At 33.7% G+C, this 23,106-nt stretch overlaps 4 protein-coding genes across 5 annotated transcripts in view; 1 reads left to right on the top strand and 3 right to left on the bottom strand.

Annotated features, from left to right (window-relative positions):
* Positions 1-23,106, bottom strand: part of LOC136418209 (uncharacterized) — a 166,165-nt gene that overhangs the window by 3,457 nt on the left and 139,602 nt on the right. The window lies entirely within an intron of this gene.
* LOC136418210 (uncharacterized) lies at positions 204-20,912 on the top strand. 2 transcript variants are annotated; one of them, XM_066404200.1, is made up of 5 exons: positions 204-225; positions 776-956; positions 18,516-18,846; positions 18,960-19,313; positions 20,684-20,912. In XM_066404200.1, exons 2-4 carry the CDS (start codon positions 932-934, stop codon positions 19,042-19,044), a joined length of 441 nt encoding a protein of 146 aa, XP_066260297.1. In that variant the 5' UTR covers positions 204-225; positions 776-931; the 3' UTR covers positions 19,045-19,313; positions 20,684-20,912. The 2 variants fall into 2 exon arrangements, with proteins under 2 accessions (XP_066260297.1, XP_066260298.1); XM_066404201.1 differs by lacking the exons at positions 204-225; positions 776-956 and adding an exon at positions 18,403-18,465.
* On the bottom strand, positions 11,963-13,635 carry LOC136418207 (tigger transposable element-derived protein 4-like). Its single transcript, XM_066404197.1, has 2 exons — positions 13,537-13,635; positions 11,963-13,399 (listed from the first exon to the last, which is right to left on the bottom strand). Exons 1-2 carry the CDS (start codon positions 13,555-13,557, stop codon positions 11,963-11,965), a joined length of 1,458 nt encoding a protein of 485 aa, XP_066260294.1. The 5' UTR covers positions 13,558-13,635.
* The window catches only part of LOC136418206 (piggyBac transposable element-derived protein 4-like), a 73,765-nt gene continuing 63,503 nt past the window's right edge, over positions 12,845-23,106 (bottom strand). The window contains exon 3 of the mRNA XM_066404195.1: positions 12,845-12,961. The gene's annotated coding sequence lies outside the window, so the exon portion shown is untranslated. The remainder of the gene's footprint in view (positions 12,962-23,106) is intronic.

The following is a 23,106-nucleotide window of genomic DNA, read 5'->3' as shown; positions in this document are numbered from 1 at the left end:
CTGTATTGCGTACTTCACTTCCACGTTTCCTGTGACGCAAATCTCCATCCACATTCTACGTGTGAAAGATTTTTTTTTGGTAAGTCGATTTAACCGTTTTAATAAAATTCGAAACTCCTCTACCTTCTCATATTTCTATATAGTCAGCTGTATTGCATACTTCACTTCCACGTTTCCTGTGACGCAAATCTCCATCCACATTCTACGTGTAGAAGATTTTTTTTAGTAAGTCGATATAACCGTTTTTAAAAAATATGACACTCGTCTACCTTCTCATGTTTCTATTTAACTTATCAGCTGCATACATATTAATATGATGGTTTGAATTAATTTAAAAATGGTTTGAAATTATTTGAGTGGAGCCACACAGTTAACGTAAAACTTTAACAGATTACGTGTAACTTCCAGGAGAAGCACAATATTTCTCCCAAAAAATATGTACTGTAAGCTTACTCAATGCCAATCTTATACACTTGACAGTGTGGTCGGGATTGGCCTGTTTTAACAGAGAAAACCTATTTTCCGATTAAATAGAGCAAAATCGACTTAGATGTCATGTGCTCGATTTCTGAGAAATGTTTAATGGTAAAAACCGCCTAACGATATGTTCATTTCTAACATACAGAGCATTTTTTAACATTCGACCATTTCGAAAACTACCCATAACTTTTTTATGTCAATTAATATTTCCGTTCTGTAAACACATTTTTAAGACATTTTTTAATTGCAATTCAATGGCTTAGTCAGATTTTTCTATAGTTATCTATTTTATCAGAAATATCCATGGCACAAGGGCTAGCTGACCAACACTTCCGGTCTTATGAAGAAGTAAGAAATTGGATAGAATCGTGGATCGCTTCAAAAGATGTCCAATTTTTTCAACACGGGATTCGTATGCTGCCCGAAAGATGGGAGAAAGTAGTGGCCAGCGATGGACAATACTTTGGATCCTAAAGGTATAATTAGTTTTTTACAATAAAATCGCGAAATTCGGAAAAAAAACGGCGGAAGCAAAGTTGTACACCTAATACATAATTATCTTTTTTTTTAATGGAAATCATAGTTGGCTATGAACTTTTTTTTAATGATTTTAAAATAATTTTAGATCTAATTAAAAAAATTATTGGCAAAGGTATTGAAACTGAACACCTCCCAGGTGAATACATAGTAAACATCTTTTACTCACAGAGTTACAGCTATTTATTAATTTTAGTTCAGATAAAAAATGTGGAACTAATAAATTAATTTTATTAATGCAATACAACTAAATACAAACAATTTTTGTACCTAACAATACAAATAAATTTAGTTGAAGTATGATCTAGCTTTGTCCGGCGCTTCTTCTAAACATATCGCTCACTGAGTGCAATAGTAGCACATCAAAGAAATATTACTTTTGAGATAATCACCTATTTGTGAAATGAAGTTGAAAAATTTCAATATTACATATTAACTTTTTTGCTTCATTTGAAGTAATATACTGATACGTGATTAAAATTCGTTGTCCAATTGTGCTGTCGCTATTATTTTACAAAATGTCTCTTTTTCATTTTTTTTTTAACAATTAAATGTGTCGTTTAACGAAAATATCTTAATCAGAAATTCTTAATAAAACTATCGTTTACAGCTTTTGGAAATTTTTATTAGCAAAAATTAGGTATTATAATATACATAGTATGGTAATTGCGAGGTTAAGCGCGAACTTAAAATTATTGAACTAAACTAAAAAAAAACAAAATCCCAATTTGCACCAATCTGCAAATAAGTAATAAACAAAAATCAACTATTCTAGAAATGATAAAGAAAAAACAAAACTTTAGTCTTTGGCACGTTTTAGGCTATTATAAAAGTGACTGACATTTTTTTAATGGCATTAGTTTTTAACAAATCCATCAGATCGTCATATTTTTTCATTGGAATCGATATAATATCTTGGTACATACATTCTGGATCAACCTTTTCAAAAAAGTTTAAGCCCGTACCTCTTCGCGTATTTTTCGGTCTAATGCTTACACTCTTGTACTCATCTTGACTAAACGAAGTTTTATAGAAAAAAGCGTCAGGGGTATGTTTCTCTACTCTGAAAACACAGGCGTCGTTCATTTTAAAAATATCTCCCGAACTGTCTTTAAAAAAGTTAAAAGAAGAATACGTACATAATTTCTTTAAATCAAAAAATTCATCGTAGCCCATTTCTACGACTTTATAAGGGGCTCCCGTCTTCTTCGCGCTTTTAACCAACATTACGTGATGGTCTAGTGTATAAATTAGACCAAATCTTAGTGATCTTTTAATATTCTTTTTTCAATCATTGCATGAATGTTATCACCTTCATTCTGTGTAAGTACTCTTACCAAGTATTTATGCGTTATTAATCTAATATTATATCTAGCTACAGCATAAAAGTACGCTGCTAAAACAAATGAATTTTTTTGTTGTCCTGCACAATTATCTGAAAAAATCACAATATCCAAATCACTACCATCATAACTTTTACCTTGATCTTCTAAATATTTTAACAAGCACGAGCCAATTTCATTGGTACCCCTTTTGCCTTGCCCTTCATGCCACATAAAACAGGTAACAGGACCTTGACCCTTTTGAGTAAGGCCACACATTGTAAAATTTTAAGTGGATAACTTGGATTTGTAGTAGAATGATGAAACGTTGCCATTTGGTGTTGGCAATATGACCTGCAAGTCAAAACAACTAACTCGATAATTTTCACAACATTTTTCTTTTCTTCTTCTTTTTCTATTATGCCTAGCTTTCTTTCTTTTTGGTGTAATAAATAGTCGGCTTCCATTTCCTGTTTTTCGTCCTTATCCGCATTTTCGTAGGCTACACATTTCAGACATTGATCTTTTTTAAGAATAAAAAAAGCCAAGCTAAATTCATAATTGAAAATATCCCTGTGTTTTTCCCGTCTGAATTGTTACGAGATGATATTAGTAGTTCAATTAATTCACAATGTTGATTAACACTATTTATTAATTAATAACAATAAATCTAAAATACGATATGTTCGAATAACTATAATGTAATATACCTAGAGTATTAGTGAATGTAAATTAAGGTGTTGTGAGTGACCGATCGCGATGTGTACCGTCCGAATGTTCGTGGAGAAGAGAGCGAGACTTGTCTCATCTTTTTTAACCCCGTCAAATGAGAAGTTCAGAAGGGAGATTTATTGGACTCGACATTGGAAATTTTGGTTGTAAATCAAATAAGGCGAACATCTTGTAATTAGACGCACATCTGTTCTCAGTCCATCTTCGCAACAATCGCGTGAATAGGACAACAATCGGTGCCTTCAAAAACTGTATGACGGCATGAAACTGGACGTGCTATTCATGGTCTTGAACATTCTACGATATCGTGGGACTATCAATCGCTACCAATAAAACCTTGCCGAAACAGAGGTCACTGGATTGTAAACTAATTTAAAGCATATAACACCCTGTATGCTGTTAAACTTGCAACGGATTTTCCAGCCTGCTCAGAAAGATTTTTATAATCTCTGTATAGATCGGTTACGGATCGGTTATGCCGCCTTCAATATACTCCTTTTCCCTATGAGCTCTTGTATAATGACTCCCAATCTTAGGAATGGATGAAATGTGAGCACATATATCATTTCTTACATCAGGTATTTGCTTTTGATTCCCATGCTTTCCTCTTTTATCTTCAAAATTTCCTTCTTTTCTCTTGATTATCACGCTTCGAATACAGTGAGTGGTAATTCCCAAAGTCGATGTGAAGAACAATTTACAAACATTTATCTTCTTATCGTTCTTTAATAAATGAAAAATATTATTATTGGTTCGTTTGTTTCTGCCATTACGAGATATAGAGTTATTATCATCTCGAGGTATTTCATGCATCAATGTCGCAATAAATGATCGTTGTTTGATAATATCAGACAGATCTCAGTATTTACGAAATATTGCTGTTCTTTCTTCTGTGGAGAATTTAGTTGAGTACTTAAGTTTACAGTTTTCACCACAAGGAAGTTTCATTTTTTTATTTAGGTGCCTTTATTTAGAGTAACATAAGCCTGTCCGCTATTCCTGAGTGATTTTATTTTGTTTCTTTTCTACTTCTGACTTCTGACGATTCTTCTTTTTTTTTGTAGTTTTCTCCTTTCTTAGATTTGCTTTTTTATGACTTTGTTGCATTGGCACTTCTTGTTCACTGTCTGTTGTGGATAATTCAGCTCGGTAATTGGGGTCGTTAATAAAGTCGTCTGAAAGTGGATTACATTCTGATCCGGTTTCTTCCACTTCTATATCAACTTCCGTTTGTGGACATGGGTCAAGATCAATTTCAGAAATCCATGTTTTTTTTCGATATTTACTTCTAAATTGCTTACAACTGTTTCTACATTGCTAATCAATCACAGACGAATCAGGTACAATTTTCTAGGTGTCAGTATTACAGTTAGAAGAAATGTATTTTACTAATTTAATGCCTAACAGTCCTAGCGTTTGTTTGCCTCTTGAATTGTCATTTTGACTTTCTATATTGCTATTAATATCTTGCAGTTCAATTCTCTGGGCTGAAACAAAGAACAAATTTTCATAGATACTTATTCCACTAATTTTGCCGCACTTGTAGTTCTAAGAAGGCAAGTATTATATTTAATTTTAAATAAAGTTTTGAAGCTTATAAACCTAGATATACTCGTATAAAGTAATAATGACACATTTCAAAAATATCAATGAATAAATATGCAATAGTGACACAAAATATGTTGATTCAATAATATGGGGGTTTATTGTAACATTTTAACAAACAATATTGGCATAACTTCAAACGAATTTTGTTTCGTTAAAATTAAAATATTTAATCTGCTTTACCGTACTATTGAAAATGTACCACTGTTTTGTCGGTTTACATTGTTCACATTGAGGTGATCACTAACACATTGAGCTTTGTGACGGTTTTGGATGTGTCAAAGTTGAAAAACACGAAATTCAATAGTGTCACTAGCTCCATCTAGCGGTACCATGGTGAGATAACAATGTGTAAGTATGGTTGGTTAGTAAAGCACAAATATAGGAGTATTATGGTTCAATTAACTGGAAATGGTAATTTTTCGAGATGTGCCACTATTGTATCCAGTGAGCTCCAGTGAGATATGTAATTTTCAGTTAATCAGCCTTTCCGACGAAGTTTTGCCTTATTGATATGAGAAATTTTATAGGAATTTCCCCCTCTGGCCAACATAATTGATTCCATACATGTTTGTAATATGGCAAAAACGTTGTCAAGAGTATTTTTCTCTAATTTATTAAATGCATTTTGAACACATTCAATCAATTCATCGATTGTGTTTGGCGAGGCTGCATATGTAACGACTGAATAGAGTTAAAAAAAACCTATATCCAAAACATTTAAATCAGGACTGTTTGGTAGTTGTGACTTAAATGTAATATTCCAACCATCAGTAGTACCTGCAGCAACGAAATTGTCATCATTATCAAAAGAATGTGGTTTTGCATTATTTTGCTGTAGGTAAATAATTTTGTTTTTATAGTTTTGAGTAAATTTTGATTTAATTACTGGAATAACGTTTTCTACGATCATTTTCTTACAGTGGTAGGCAATAACGGATTTCACATTACGTTACGTCGTTACTAATGTTCCTTTAGCTCTATTCTTGGAATTTCTTTTAACCGATTCTTGATATACAAAGGACCATATTCCAATTTTATCGTCAAAAAAATGTTTTCGATGTGTATTATAGCGTGACCGAGCCATGGCAGCCATAAACATCACTAGTGATAAATCGTTTACTTTTGCAATTTCTATATTATTTTTCTTCGTCTAACACTATGTAATAGGAACGTTTAATCTTAGTAAGATAAAACCATTTCTCATTAATATGAACATATTTATATAAATAAATTAAAAAGTCCATTATCTACTTTTAACAAAAAAAAATGTAATCTATCTAATTTATTTTTATCTGTAAAGTAAGTTTAACTGTAGAAGATATGCGCCTAAAATGCTTTCGCTGTTTGAAGATATTAAAAAGTGTTGATTTTGGGATATTAATTGCGAAAGAAAGGCTGCGAATTGCTCCTCGACGATTCAATGGTATATTCTTTATCTCAGCTAAATTGGTAGAATAACCTTTTCATTGTTTTCCGCATTTTCTTTCTTTTTTGAAGCTTTTTTTACGTTCAAATTTTGTACTCTCGGTATTGATCTTGTGCTGTATACCCAATTCTACTTACAGACAAACGGCTTGCATGAAGTGTATCTGCAACTTTCTTAATGGCACCGTGTTTTAATTTTCGTGTTTTCTTCATCTGTAGTAGCTGTTCCAAGATACCACAACGTTGTTCATTACTTAAATGGTACGATTTGATATCTCTTCTTCGCAAATCCACATTATTTTTATTAAAATTTTCCATTTTGAAATTACCGCAGTGGATATTTTAATTTGATTAAAAAAATAAAATTTTGATTTTCATAATCTGACTTCACTAATAAATAATAGATTTCAAATATATGTATACTATTGTTCAGTTGTCAATTTCAATTATATTAATTGAATTATTATCGTCATTTGCTTCCAGCACACTAGATAATTTATGATTTTATTTCAAATTTATACCATATTTTCGGACAGAAGGAGTATCATTTTGTTGGCCTGTGTAATTAACATTCCAGCCTCTTTCCCACGAGTACCAAACCCTTCATAATTTTTCTCTCACCTACGTTAAAGGAGAATTCGTAAACAACTCTCTATCTTTTTCTCACGCCTATGTTAGAAGGAATTTATAGCCAAATCCTGTATCATTTTCAGCTAATATTAGTGAATTTGTTCGGGTTAGGGGTTTCGTTCCTCGATTGACGCGAGTACCACCCTCGTGAATATTTTACTGGATCTCGTAACTCGCGGACAATGAACTCGGGAGTACTTTACAATTTAGTTATTGTACTATTGAACAATACACGAAGTAATGCACTTAACTAACTTAATCATTCACGCCCGGAGTGGTTGTTAAAAGTCGGAAAAGGGTGCGCGAGGAAGCTGAGGATCTCACAGTGTCTTGGTCGTGATGTTGTTGCACTGAGAGATGATAGATGAAAGAGAGATTTCTACATTTCTAGGTCTTAAATAGTAGAGCTAAGGGCCGGTACTCATAGACGTACCCCTAACTTGGAAGCAATTGTCGGCTTCCCGGCTACTCATCGTGTTAACGCGCAACGTCCGGATGAATAGCCGACTGGACCGTCGTTGGCCAGGCCGGCAGAGCGGCGCTTAAATTGGACGGACATTATAGCTCCGATAAAGAACATTGCTGGAAATCCCAATCATAAAACAACCACCATCTGGGGGTGATGGATGCTAACGCTGAGAATTCCTTGAATGCACGTGACTATTACTAAAATAATTTACAAAAAAAAAACCTAGTAGGATTCGGGAACTAAACGAAATTACAAATACAGGAGCGTAGCATCGGGTATCTTAATTGAGGAAATGGTCCGATGTGACTAGTTACAGTCTTAACAGAATTATCTTAACATAAATAAGGAATGCTCACATACATACATAGTATATGCCTACATACAGGGTGGCGCAATAGTGTGACAAAGTACCATATCTTCCTTATTTTACAAAATTTAAAAAAAACTGTTCGTATAAAAGTTATACGTGAACAAACAGCCTACATTTTAAAAATATTTTTTATCATATAGGGTGTTGCATAAAGACGGGTCAAAATATTTATTCATTTTATTTAACGGAACCCCCTATATATTATTGTATATTTGGATTCCTCGTAAAATTCTCTCCATGGTAGGATAATTAGTTTTAAATTAAATTGGAACGTTGTCTGCTTATGTCGAAAAATGTTTAAATTTGAAGCAAAACATGGTTCCATAACATGCGTTATAACTTTCAAAGCACGTTAATTATTTTAACAAAAACTGACACAACAGAAGACAAAGGGATGCTTAAGTGCCTTGTTCAACGAATACGTCGGTTTCTTATTCAGAATACTTTCTACAGGCCCAGCAACTTGGGAATATTCAAATTCATTTTTCTTGGAATTTTTAAATGGGACACCCTGTATTTACGAATCCTATATTGTTGAGATTTGAATCCTCTTCAACTTTTGTTAAGGTAACATTATACGCATTCCCTTTAGTTTTGGCGGAATTCTCATTTCTTTAATACATTTGCAAATAAAACATGCTACGTCAATTAGTAGTTTAATTTAAATTTATTAATATTATACACTGTGTAATATAGACATTTACCTAATTAAATGTTCAAAGTGTCTGCCATTTTCTTGAATACAAAGTTCAAGACGTCTCTCAAAAGCATCACTTAAATTTCGACACATTTCAACAATTATACTGCGAAAACAATTTCTAATTCGAATTTTCATGTCTTCTCTTGTAGTCGGAGGTATTTTATAAACTTGTTCTTTAACAAATCCCCATATAGAAAAATCCATTTTTGTCAAATCTGGTGATCTAGGCGGCCAAGCAACAGGAGAAGTGTATTTGAACTTTTTACAGAATCATCTGCCTGGCCTATTTGCTCAAAAAGCAATTGAATTTTCACAGGAAATGTGGTTTCTTCATGATGGGGTCCCGGTCCATCATACAAGGTCAATCATCAATTTTTTAACTGCAACATACCACAATCCTTGGATTGGAAGGGGGGGACCTACCGCTTGGCCGCCTAGATTCGTTCAAGATAAATACCAAAAAAATACATGTTAAATTCAATTATAAACAAAACCAATAATTCACAAAACATTTTATACAGAACAATTTAATAAACTTCAAGACTTTCGTTAACAATAATATTTTACTAGGAATTATGTAACTTTTTTTTTTTTTTTATAGAGGTTTAGGGCAAAAAAATGCATTTACGCATCCCAGGTCGCGATGGTCCGTTGTTGTGTGACCTGGGTATGTGGGACTCAGCGTGCGCATGCGCAATACCCACTAAAAACCCTTTGTTTTCCTCTCTTCACCCTTGATCCCCCCCGGAACCGCCTTCCGGCATTACTTCAGGGGGGGGGGGTATCCTTGGGCTACGCCCCTCCCCCTTTTACCGGGGGAGGCATGGCCTCGCTCCTCCTTCTTTCCCTCCTTTTCTCCATTAGGATCCTCCTAAACGCCCCGCATGCTCCCGTTCCTGTTCTATGCCCTTCCACTTCACATATCACACATTTCTCCTCTCCCTTACATTCCTCCCTCTTGTGACCTTCTTCTCCACACACAAAACAGCAGTTTCTTCTATCTTTCCCTTTGCAATCTTTAGCCGTATGTTCCAGCCCCCAACATCTAAAACATCTCCCAATTTCCTCCCTTCTCTCCATCCTGCACATCACCATTGCCACTCTAATTGACCGGTCCACCATCAGTTCCCCCACTCTGCCTTCATCTATGGCTAAAGTCACCGCTAGTGTGTGTCCCATATTGTCCCTCATATCCCCCACCATATACTCCCACTCCTTCAAATCTTTTACTCTCTCCTTCACCGCCACCATAACCTCCTGTCTCGACGCCGTCACATCCATTCCCCTTAAGTGCACCATCACTCTCCTCTTCCTCGGTCCCCTCATGGTGATTTTGGTCATAACTCCCATTTGGATCGCCTCCCTTACCTCCATCGCATTTATTTCTTCCTTCCCCATTTCCACCAGTACTTTTCCTTCTCTTGTTTCCCTAACACTCTGTACATCCTTCTTTTCTTTTCTGTTCTTTATTACGTCCTTTATTTTTTCAACCGTCCTTGTATAATTTTCTCCCGGCACTCTTTCTACCACTAACGCATAAGTTGTTTTTTGTTTATTGATTTTTGTTTCATCCCCCTTTTCCACAAATATTTTTATTTTTGTAACCCCCCCCTTAAAAATTGTTTCAACCATTTTCCTAAATTTCCCGACATCCATCCCTTTTATCCTATGCATCGCTAAACACTCCTCTTCCTCAGTTTCCTTTTTTATTTTTACTAATTTCTCCCATAATTCCTGCTCCCCTCCTGTTAGAATTACTTTAATTAATTTTTGCCCCACTTTCTTTTGTTCCATCCCCGTTTCTTTAAAAATAATTGTCTTCTCCATTATCCCGAAATCTCCCTCACACTCAATCAGTTCCGGAAATTTCCCCCTAAACTTTGCAGCCATCCCTCTTTTCATTCCCTTATCCTCCTCATCAACCATTACTATTTTCACCACCTTACCCTCAGTTTCTAATAGATCCCCAGTCTTTATTTCTGTATTTTTATAAATCCCTTCATCCCATTTAACCCCACTAATTTCCTGAAAATCCTCATAATTGTTTATCCCCTCTAATGTTGTTATATCCCCTTCTCCTATTGTTTGTATCCCCTGTTCCGTCGTTTGTAAGTCCTTCTGTCTGTCTGTTTGTACGTCCACGTCGAATGTCATTTTTTCCGTTTTTTCATATTTATTGTTCTCCAACCATTTTGTTATTATTTCTCTATTAAAAACTTCTACTTGTTAATTTTTTGGTTATTTCTTTTATATCCCGCTGTGTGTTTTTTTCTATTTTAGCCCCCAATTCCCTAATCAAAATCTTTACCCTTTCAATAGTTTCTTTCAAAACAAACACCTCCGTGCACTCCTTTTTTTTGTATGCTTCCCCATAATTTTGTCCCACAGATATTTCCAAAAGTTTTCTTTTTTTTAATCCTCTTTCCCTGTCTTGTAATGTCCTCTCCCATTCCTTTTGTATCTCCCCCATAGAGGGCTCCGACTGGCGCCTCTCCATGTGTACACCCCTTAATATTCTCAAGTGGACTTGGCCCCCCCCAGAATCCATGGGGCCAACACCGGCCACCGGGGCTTCCACCCGGTCGGAACCGGTGGCGGGATTAGCACCCGCCTGGGGTAATACATTTTGTGCCTCACTCTCCATATTACCTCTTTTGTATCTCTCTTAGTTAGTCTCCCCCTCCCCCGCCCTTCCCCGCAGGAATCCTGCAGGAAGGGGCAGAGAAGTCGGAGACGTCAAGCCCCCCCACCGCGACAAGGTGGAGACACCACGGGGGGGAGGAATTATGTAACTAATCCGACTGTTTCTAACCTCTCACCTAACAATCAAGTGATTGCTATATCGCAAAAATTCTTCGTTAAACAAAAGATGACATGAACGGTGTTTTTTATAATGCTTACGTTAAAAGCAAAAATCTCAAAACACATTTTTTTTCGGAAATACAGTACGATCGAGAGAAAATAAATGTAAAATGTATATAATTAAATGACAAAATTAAATATAAACAATACGGAAAACAATTCTATTAGTGGGTTATCCCCCATTGGCGTCAATGACGTTTTGTAGCCGTCGTCCATTGAACTCACAAGGTTTTGACACAAGGATGAACCTCCAACCGAATTTTTTTTTAACCGATTTGGTTGCCATCAAATTTTCGGTAACACGTTCATTACACTGAAATACAAGAAATTTAAAATGGGATAAAATTGAAAGGAAATGAAAATTTAAGGTTCCCACAACAAAACCCTAAAAGGATTTTTCGAAGTTTTAAAACCGTACCACCCCTGTAAAATCTTTACAGTCCGATTTTGACAATTTGACAATCCAAAATATTGCAAATATATGTATGTATACATATACAGGGTGATTCATAACTTATACGCATAAACTTGGGAAATTACGGCTGAGGGCAAACAATGACTAAAAATTTTTAAAAATTCTAGTAAAATATTTTTTGTTTTGGAAATACAGTAATGTTCGCTTATAACGAACCCCAAGAGACCGTAGTAAATAGTTCGTTATAACCGAAGTTCGCTATAAGCAATAAATGGTGTTATGATTGTTTTTTTAATTAATACATAACTCACTTTATTTACATACATATATATTTTAAAAAAGTCAACAAGTAACATTCTTCAACTAGTAACCAATTTAAATAATACATATTTGTTAAATTTAACAACACTTTTTAGGAATTAGAAAGAAAAAAATCGCTAATTTTGGTTTGTTTTATTGTGGTGAAATGAATTTCATTTATATGTAATTCCACATGGGCTATTCCATCGAGAACATTTTGTGGAGTATTTCGCGATTGAAGAAATTGACGAATACTAGAAACATATCGAAGTGCTTCTGTGGTTGTAGGAACGGATATTATTTCATTATTCTCATATGCTGCATCTTCGTCTTCCTCATCATCATCATAAATGTCAGATGCAGAAGACACAGACGCAATAATGGCATTATCGTCTAAAAACTCAACGCTCACAAGATTGTCATCCACATGAACAAATTCATGAAAATCGTTGTTGGTTTGAAGAAAATCCTCTTGAATATCGGTTTTATTTTTGCATTGATTTTTTTTAAACCATTCGACTAATGGTAAGTCATCATCTGAATCAAAATTCTCATTTTCGAGAAAACCGGCATGTCGAAAACAATTTCTAATCGTTTGCTTTGACACCTTTTGCCATGCCATATGAATAAAGCGTATTGCATCCAAAAGAGTAATAATAAATTTTTCCTTACCACTATCCATACAAGATATCATTTCCGAGAGGAGGAGTCGTCGATAATGACTCTTTAGACTATGGATAACACCCTGATCCATGGGTTGTAATTTAGAACTAGTGTTTGGTGGCATAAACACTAACGTAATCCACATCAAATTTTTAACATCGGGATGAGCCGGACAATTATCCACTAACAATATGATTTTTCTTTTTTTACGGCGTAATTCTTCATCCCATTCACGTAATGCATTTATAAAAATCTCTGAATTCATCCATGCCCTTTTATTGGACTTATAAGTTACTGGCAATTGTACAATATTCTTAAAACATCTAGGGTTTTTAGATTTTCCAATTACCAATAACTTTCTTTTTTCGGATCCTGTCAAATTCGCTACAACAAATATAGTGATTCTTTCTTTGGAAAGCTTTCCACCTTCACAGGTTTGCCCTTTAAACTTTAGTGTTCTATCAGGTGTAAGCTTGAAGAATAAACCGGTTTCATCTCCATTGAAGATGTCCTCATCCTTAAAGTTTGACCTAATTATTGGCCATTTGTTTTGCAGCCAGTCATCTACAATGTTCATATCAACTGAAGTCGATTCTCCAGCAATTCTTCCACTCGTAATATTATGCCTTCTTTTGAACCTTTCGATCCAGCTTCTATTAAATTTCGGTTCCTGGTTTCCGGACACCTTACTTGCAAAATCTTCAGCTTTTGATTGTAATATAGCACCGCTAACAATTGCGTTATTATTTCTTTGTTGAGAAAACCATTTTAAGAGTCTTTGGTCAACTTCATAATTATTGGGCTTTTTGATTTTTTTTACATTTGAATGTTGTCCACTTTCGAAGGTTTTTAGGATTGTTTCTTTATTTTTCCAAATTGTTGCAACCTAAAATTACATATGTATAGTCAAATTTTAATTCGTATTAATACTATTTCAAATTACATAATTTATTACAAAGCCGGAAAATTACTGGAATAACAAAAAAAAATATCTGTGAACATTGCATATTTTATTGTTCTTACCGTTGATTTACTTAATCCCATTTCTGAACAAATTTCACTCTGTTTGGCATGTCTCTGCAACCGTTTAACAATGTCATATTTACAATTTAAAGTTAAAGCTTTACGTTTTTTTTTTAATGATATAACTTATGATTTTTTTAACGAACGAATTCTTTGAACGCTATCAATATACTGGAACAACTGTGTCGTTTGTGTCAGCAATTTGCTTCAAACGATTTTGGACTTTCCCCGAGAATTGTTTACTTTTCTTCTTTGGGATTTCGGTAAAATCCCGCGTTAAGTTCGTTATAACTGTAAAGTTTTTCTATTCTTCTAAAAATTTAAGGTTCGTTATAAGCGAAAGTTCGTTGTAAGCGGGTTCGTTATAAATGACAAAAATAACATACGTTTAAATGTACTTGAGTTCGTACTTCATAGATTAGTTCGTTATAACCGAAAGTTCGTTATAAGCGGGTTCGTTATAAGCGAACATTACTGTAATTGAAAAGAAATGTTTATCAGGTGAAATTTTTTTTTCATAAAAACTAAGAAGTAAACAAGTCAGGATGATATGATTGATGTTTCTAACAGTACTTTCTTAACTATTGTGGCTGTATTCGAAAATATGGCGCATAATTTCTCAAACGAAGAATTCGTGGATATGATACCGGCATACGGGGAATCCCATCAAAATTCAGTCGCTGCAGCTCATGTTTAAAATGTGAACTTGATACTCAATATAAGTAACGATTTTCAAGCAAAATGATGAAATCGGGTCATTTTTGGCGATTTTAAAAGGCTGTAACTGCTTTATTTGCGGTTCGATTCTGATCAAATTTTCAGGGTACATTTAGAAAAATCCATTCTAGAAGATCATTGCAATCATATAAAAAAATTTCCACCACACAAAAAGTTTCCAAAACAAATTTGTTTAAGGCTCTGAAAAGCATTCTAAAAATTAAATTTTCAAAAATTACTCGAACACGTAAACTGAGTTTTGATTTGAATTTTCATTATACAAAATTTGAACAAAAGCAATCAAAAATTACGGATAACAGAATTTTTCTTTCGCGGGTACTATTTTTATGGTCAATAGTATATACAGAATGTATTAGAATCGTTCTGCCAACTGCTTATTGTAGGTTCCCGTGACCGAAATAAGGTATAAAGTTTATATAAACAAATGTCTAATTGATCTTTAGTTTCGAGATACAGGGTGTTAAAGTTTAAGACATTTTTTTAAAATTTTTTAACTTCCAAACGGCTTAAAAGTTTTTAACTAAATTTCGTAAGTTTATTTAGCACATGGGTGGGTATAATTTAACAAATTATCAACTTTAACCATTCACCAGTGGCGGAGATATGTCTCTTTTTAGTTATAAAAAATTGTAACACTCAATATAATAATTCATATAAAGTATCTACGACCCTTTTTGAAAATTAACTCGCTTTCTGTGAATGTGAATACTATTCAGATATCACAAATACTTTGTTCAATTTATTTGGAGGGACTTTAGAAAAAAGAAATATGTAAAGAAATACCAAATATTTTGTTGGGCGAGCCAAGTGGACGAATAATTTCGTTGCGCATTATAAATATGATGATAATATCATGCCCCAAGAAATGTTGATAAATGCTCTTACTTTGAAAAGTCTTGCACCCCTATGTTAATTACAAACATAAATTTATTATATCCCTAATAGTATTGTTGGATACAATATAGTTGGAAAATCACAATATCACGAGATTAGAATGGCCGGAGATGACACCTGGCACAGCACTGACACAAGCATTAGTTTTTACCTACATAATACAGGGTGTTTCAGAATAGTATGTCATAAATTTAAGGGGTGATTCTATGAGTGGTTTTGAGAAAAAAAATTTATATGAACCTAAGTCCGTTTTCGCTTTCTGTCTGAAATAGAGGGTGTTAAAGTTTGTTATATTTTTTGTTTTTTTTTTAATAAATCCGGACCTGCTTTCAATATTTTTATCAAACTTGGTGAGCCTAAGTTAAGTGTAGAAACACACCTTTTAAGAAAAAACGAATTTAAATATTTTATAATAATTTTAAAATCCGGTTTTCAATAAAGTAAGAAATTACAGGTATTCTTTTTCAATTTTTTTGCATAAAAACTCTTGATATTACGAAAAAAATTCAAGAGATCATTTTTTTAACAAAAAGAACTAAAATTAAGAAAATGACTTTTATTTTTTGAAGAAGCAGCGGCGTAACATATGTTCCGTATTTAATATTATTTTTTTATGTTATAATGTATCGATACAAATTATATGCACGGTCTTATACACAAATGTAATATTCGCATTTTTATTATTTTATTGTAATGCTCGGTAAAATACTTAACACTCAGTAAATATACTTAATGCTCAGTAAAAATTGCAAAATTATCTGTTGATAATTAAAGTCGCAGGAAAATACTACACGCTTAATATAAGTCATAAATGTTTGAAACTAAATAGTAAACGCGCAGTATACAAATTAAATGTTAAGTACAAATAGGTATTACATGAGCAGTAAATGTAAACAACAATATTTATTGAGTATAAACTAGTTAAATGTCTAAAAAAAGCAATTTTTAACATAATATAGAAATAATCAATTATTAATCATTTATTCACAATAGTTTCAGTGCGACATACATAGAAACCTCTTACTTGCATCTTACATTGCATCTTATATTGCAATTTACGTGTTCTTCATCAAAACCGACATATTTCTCATTTGTTGTTTTTAGCCACATGTGAATCAACTTACTCTTTAACAACTTTCGGTATTTTGCAAAAATATAGTAACTGTTTAATACGATGCATTCAATATTCTTTATAAGACTAAAAATCACATTCAACGTCGAGTAATTCTATCGCAAGAAACACAACAAAAAAATTATCAACAAAATTCTAAGTAAATATCTCCTGCTTATATGCAAAATATGAAAAATCTACAGTATTGCATTTTGATCTCTATATGATAAAACAAGTTTTGGTGCAATTCCCACCTTTGTATTCACTACGGCCAAAAATATGCAATTGCATAAAAATCCGTAGTCTAATAATTATAAAAGTATGTGTTTCTAGGAAGAATGCTAATAAAATAATAAAAAATATTCAAATATGTATATAATATAATGCTTTTTAATAAATTTAATAATTTAATAATTAATAATTTTTATAATTAATAATTTAATAAATAATTCTTTTTGTTCCAGTGTGAACACAATTTTTAGCACTCAGAAAAGTTTAACTAACCAACATACAAGTCTGCGGAGTTTTGGAAAAGATCATTCTTAATGTGGTTAGGTTGGTTCGTTCATATCAACGCATTCAAAACGCAGACATATCAAAGACATATGGGTTTGCGCTCAAATAATTCCACGGCCTACTATTCTCGACGCGCTGACCAAGTTATAGGACCCATGTGTAATACTTAGAAATAAATCATAAGATTCTCACGGAACAACTAGCGAGAACGACCAGTACTATGTCAGCACACCTTATTTTATATAAATATAAGCACAATTAGGAATAAGTCAGTAGTTAATTATCAGTCTAAACTGCAGTTACTATTCGCATTATAATCACCCTTATTTCCCGTATAACCAATAAAGTCGTTTTTAAAAAGTAAGTTCGATGTTTAACAGATCTAATTAAAAGATTCAATTATGAAAATGCGTGATCAACACGTGGTCCGTGCCGATATGGTTTAAACGAGCTGATCTAAACAATAATACGCAAACCTTCAAGCCTTCCACTTCGTCACAGAACATCCCCTCGTCTATAAAATCGTCGAGCCTTCGCTTCCCCAAACACGCATTTTGTTAAAATTGTCGCGTGCTGCTTACGTGATCAGTGAATTTGTTCGACGCGTAGGGTATAGAGCTGAATTTTTTTAAGACACACGGTATACAGGGTTTTCCGCAATTAAAACACCATACTTAAACAACGTAAATTACATCAAAAAATAACAAAAAATTTTATATAAACATATATCGCAAAATGCTTCCTTAACGAGCTATGGTTTTTTAAACACGTAATGATGATGGTTATTTTGAAATTTTTTCAAAACGGAAATGTAGGAATTATGAAGAATAAAAACAACGTATTCGCGAAGGAACTGTTTTAAAGGTGCCTCGGAACTGTAAGCAAAACTTATATGACCGTTTCATTCATTAGGATAAACAAAACACTAACACGCGCATGGTACACACATAACACGCTTCTTGTTGGCAAAATAAACCATGCAGGGTGTGAGTGACCAGAATGATACACGTTGATAGTATATAAACTATTAGTATATTAAACAAGGAAAAAAGAGCTTGGTTGAGGTGACTCCGTAACCTCTTACAGACGACGACTGACTATTTCATATTCAAAAAGGTAAAGGGTACATAGAACCCGAAAATAAAAACACAACCTAGCCAGGAAAGAATCAGACTAAACATAAACAGTCTCCCTAGACGAAAGGTAATTAATATCAAGTATTTATTACCGAGAAAAGGGAGACTGTTCCCATAAACCATCTTTAATATTGTTATTTCTAACACTTCTTAGATTTTTACCCTAATCAGCACATTTTTATTATTTAAAGAACCATAGCTCGTTAAGGAAGCATTTTTCGACATGTGTTTATTTAAATTTTGGTGTTATTTTTATTTTTATTCTATTTAATTTATTTCATTTAATTTTATTATTAATTTCGGGACACCTTGTATAATCATTTTAATATTTTCGATATGACCGCGCCATCTTACGGCAGAAATATATACTATATAAGTATAACATCCCTACATTACAGTTTCCTTCATCGATCAATAATGAAGTTCTGGCCAACGATACACACCGCTTATTTTTCCATTTCACATTAGACAATCAAACCTAACTTTTTGTTAACTGATCTAACGTGATATTTGTTCTCACCATTATGACAAAAAGTTAGTATAACAAACTCGTTTTAAAGAAACAATAACTTTTTCATTTTCAGTGGACGACATCGTTGCAACGTGGAAAAAATTACAGTTAGCCAAACTTAAGAAAATGCCATACCGCTGCACATTAAAAACCCCCGATGCAACCATAGCCCAAGCTATATTAGAAATTATAACAACCCAAGAGGAACGACGGTTGGAAATTTCAAGTGTGGAGGGAACAACGAAATGTACCCTACTTTTTGATAAACTGAATGGATTTACTCCTAATTTACACCAAGGAACCATTCTGTTGGGATATGGGGAGGAAAATAAACATTATATACTTAGTTTTACCACACAAATTTCTTACACCAGTGTTTTAAATGAATTGAACATTTTTTTAAGGTAATAAAATGTTGCAAAGTGATTGTAACCACGTTTTATGTATGGTACATCTAAAGAGTGTCTTCTGACTTTTTGTATAAAATGTGCACACTAATTATTTAATTTTACTTCAGGGAAATTGCTAATGTTCCAACTCCCCCAAGCAGTGATTCTAGCGGGTCTTCCGACACCAGCACCAGTTCAAACGAAGAAGTGTAAAGTCTCATTTACATAAAACTTAGTGGCGTTGGTATTACAATGCTAACTGTAGTGTAAAAGTTTATATCATAGAGATGATGCACATACTAAAGTTGCAAACTTTTCCCACTACCAATCACTTTTCACTAATTTCATTGTAAATGGTGTGCATCATTTCTATGGCACAAACTTTTATACTACAGTTAGTATTGCAATACCAACGCCACTAAGTTTTATGAAAATGGGACTTTACATTTAATGTTCCAAGGGTTAATGTTGCAAATCTAGAGGTGAGTATGAAAGAAAGTAATAAGTAAGAGGAAAAAATCTTTTTTTCTATGTCGTTCCAAGAAAATAGAATTTTCCTCCTTATCCATCATAACTACACAGAATATCTGTCACAACAATCTTTTGTTCATCTTCCTTTCAATCTGTGTCTCAATCAAATATTTCAGTGGATTTATAGGAGTGTTATATCACATTGGGAGTAATTGATCTTTGTACTCAGAGTGAAATATGGAAATTCATGATTTTTCCCATCAGTTCTAAACTTATCTGAATCTTTTTAGTAGCATGCATTTAACACTGCTTGGTATTTACCTTTAACTGGAATAAATTCGGTATCTATATGGCATTTGATTTTTAGCAAAATCACTTAAACACGTCAATTTTTATTTCACCCTATACTCTTTTTGATAGTATTCTGATGCTGCAAATGTCAACCCCTTAGCTAGAATGACAGTTACACTTAAAAGTTTAAATGCAAAGAGGGTTCAAGTGATACATCATTTTAAAGATCTTTTCAACCTGGCTTTATCTAACATATTACTTTTCATCATAGAGCAAAATAATACTAAAAATAAATTGTTTTCATACTTAAATGTTGTTTATTTAGTTGTGATTTTTTTACGAAATATTTCTGTTCGAGATATTGGGTTCCCGGGATTATGTTCCCTAACTATAATTCAGAAATAGTTTCTGGTTAATAGACGTAAAAATTATACAAAAAAAATCTTAACTCTGCAGAATACCCATAATGGATCCAATCATGGACCACTTGTAGTTTCCATCGATTACTAATGAAAAGATAATTTAATCAGCTCAATTGGAGTTATTCTTGTTGTACAGTAACAAATCCGAGGTAAAATCAATAAACCTTCGTACTTTAGATAACCACAACCCATATAAGTATAAAGTTTTGTTCTAACTTTGGATTCAACGACCCCTTAACCAGGTACGGGACGTGCCTTACACCTCAATTAAGAATCAATTTGCTGAGGATTCGATAAACAGAAGATGCCTATTTACTTCGATATTTCTATCTGAATAATACATGTTAAAGCAGGCTCTAACGAGATCATTTCATCGCATATGGAATTTCAATATTAGAATAAGACAGGTGAATAAAATTATGCCATCATACGTACATAGTAGAACAAGATATTTGCGTTTATTTCCACTAGAAACGATAGCTTCGTTAAACATCTTTTATTAAATGTTGTTCCCTTTAAACAACCATGCTTTTTTTGATTAATTACTATTTGTCAGCGACTCGATAAATTATCTGCTAAACCAATCGTTTACACGTGAAGTCTAATTGCTTGTAATTACTCAAATCCCAGGTGATAATTATGACCTAAAGGCATTTATTTTGTTACAGAATGCAACTGTAATGGCTATTCTACGAGATGCATGTTCGACATAAAGCACTACGAAATCACCGGAATTGCGAGAGATTGTTGGAGTCTTAAGGGAAAAGCTTCTGACACCAGGTATTCTTTTGTACGTGGGTAACGCCACGTCAAATCAGGACGATGGTCGAGACAAAACACTACCGTAACGTCAACAAGTCTATATTTAAAAATCTGTGATAACTATTACTGTATTAAGTGCGTTAGAATCTCAAGTATAAATTTGGAGGAAGGTCGGATTTTTGTTTATGCCTAGAGTTCCACTCTAAATCTGCCAAAAAAAGGAAGCAGGGAAAACGAGCAGAATTTGGTTTCAGCCCATTTTGTTCTAGTTGACCAATCAGAACACAAATTTGGTAGGTTCCCACGAACTTAGGATTTTTAGATTGAATGAGAAAAAACAGACCTTAAAAGGTTTTTGCAATTAACGTCTTAACACATGTGATTCTGCGAAGGGCCAAATTACTGATAAGGACTGGTGAGTGGCGACAAAGTCACGGTGTGTTAAGTGTACTCGAGAATATTTTTACCTAATGGTTCTCACGGTCAAACCAGAACATCCCTTAAGTTGAGCGATTTATGTATATTTGTTATCGCTTCGTTTGGGATGAGGCATAGCAGATGATGTGGACGGGTATCCAACAACAAGTGCAAAAGTTTCTAATGAAACAATTACGTGAATCACCCTGTATACTATACTTTGTATCGATTACAACTCTTATTTTTTACGATAGACGTACAATGACGCCTTCAATAAAACATTTAATGGAAATAAGAGATCTACTAATTAATATATGTGAGCATTCCTCGCTTATGTTAAGACTATCAAGTAATACCATGTGACAATGACATGGGGGTTAGCCGTAAATTACTTCTAAAATAAGCATGAGAAAACAATAGTGGGTTGTTTATGAATTCCTTAACATAGGCGAGAGAAAAATTGATGATGGGTCAGGGAATCGTGGGAAAAAGCCTGGAATGTGGCTTATCAATGCTCTTAAAAAGAAAGGGTTGCGCTCGGAGGTGGATAAGACATATGAATCGGGGGGCATTCCGGCCTTGGTTCTTGACAAGTAAAAGAGTACCTCAAAACTTGCTTTGTTTTATTTTTTTTCATAACGATACCGAAATCTTACATATACAGGGTGTTAGTGAAATAACTTTCGTAAATTTAACCAGTGATTAAGAACATCATTTTGAACAAAAAAGTTCCTTACAACAGGGGTCGTAAATACAACCATTTCCCTGGAAAATCAAAAAAACATTTTCTGGGAATTGGCAACGTCGCCTAGTATTCATTTCATTTTCACACCTACCTAAGTAGCTGCATGAAATGGGTTTGCTTTTTACACGTTTTTTTTTTGGGTCTGATAGATTTTACAGTACATAATTAATAAAATGCCCTAAATTCATGGAGTTTAAAAATTGTATGATTCTTATTTTATTATTTTGAAAAGCCATTTACCTTGAAATTATTGTTATCATCTTTAATTAGCTTAACATGACACATTACACATTTTACACCACTCACATCACATTCAAAACACAAATTTATGATTGTTTTTGGTACATTAAATGTTCTAAATGTTCACCATTTGAGTCCATGCATGCTCTACTCCAGGTACTCCTTGTTGAACTCTTGAACAAGGTTTAAAATTTGTTTTTCGGCTTCAGAACCAACTTTTCTCTGTCGACCTCGTGTTTTTGATATAAAGAAACAACACTCCCTGTATCCAGAAGATTTTGGGAAACTCGCACAAATGTTTGTCGAGGTGGAAGTTTTCTTTCTGGATAAGGATTACCCTAGTAAATGCGCCTAACTTCTTCAGAATTTTGTAATTCCTCTACATACATAGATCAAAAGCATGTCATGATACTCGCCTACAGAATACATTGTCACTTAGGTACTGTTAATAAGTCGGAATAAAATCACTTAAAGCTCGCCCAAATTAACTTTACGAATAATCTGTTACGTGTTACGTGTTACGTAGACAGAAGATGCATTCAACGAGACCGAAATCACACTAAAATATTAAAAGTATGGAAGGACATACAGTCCATGACAAATTTGAAAAATAAGGGTGGTTTTTGTCTTGTCCCTTCTTGACGGTCACTAATAAGCTCCACATGTCCATGGCGCCAGGCATCTTTGCCCAGGATCATATGTCACATAAAATGGGATAAAGTGCAAATGGTTACATAACTCATGTACTATTGAGGTACTAAGTCAATCTGTTTACTGCGCATTCCAATGCCTTATCACTTCACCCGCAACGTGGGTGAGCGACCCTTATAAGGGCCATAAAAAACAACCATAACGAAAATAAATTTCTCTTTCTAGGTAACGTTCAGTGCGGCGTTGCCACTTATGTTTTTTTTACCGCTTAAGTTA

The sequence above is a fragment of the Euwallacea similis genome, chromosome 33 (genome assembly GCF_039881205.1).
Source record: "Euwallacea similis isolate ESF13 chromosome 33, ESF131.1, whole genome shotgun sequence".
NCBI lineage: Eukaryota > Metazoa > Arthropoda > Insecta > Coleoptera > Curculionidae > Euwallacea > Euwallacea similis.
Note: the sequence above shows the minus strand (reverse complement) of the source record. Positions and strands in the feature narration are given on the sequence as shown.

Bases quoted from the DNA above. Each gene is read 5' to 3' on its own strand.
- LOC136418210 (XM_066404200.1), top strand. From the start codon at position 932: ATGGACAATACTTTGGATCCTAAAG. The intron at 957-18,515 runs GTATAATTAGTT...TTTCATTTTCAG, and splicing joins CAATACTTTGGATCCTAAAG to TGGACGACATCGTTGCAACG. The intron at 18,847-18,959 runs GTAATAAAATGT...ATTTTACTTCAG, and splicing joins GAATTGAACATTTTTTTAAG to GGAAATTGCTAATGTTCCAA.
- LOC136418207 (XM_066404197.1), bottom strand. From the start codon at position 13,557: ATGGGATTAAGTAAATCAACG. The intron at 13,400-13,536 runs GTAAGAACAATA...ATGTAATTTTAG, and splicing joins TGGGATTAAGTAAATCAACG to GTTGCAACAATTTGGAAAAA.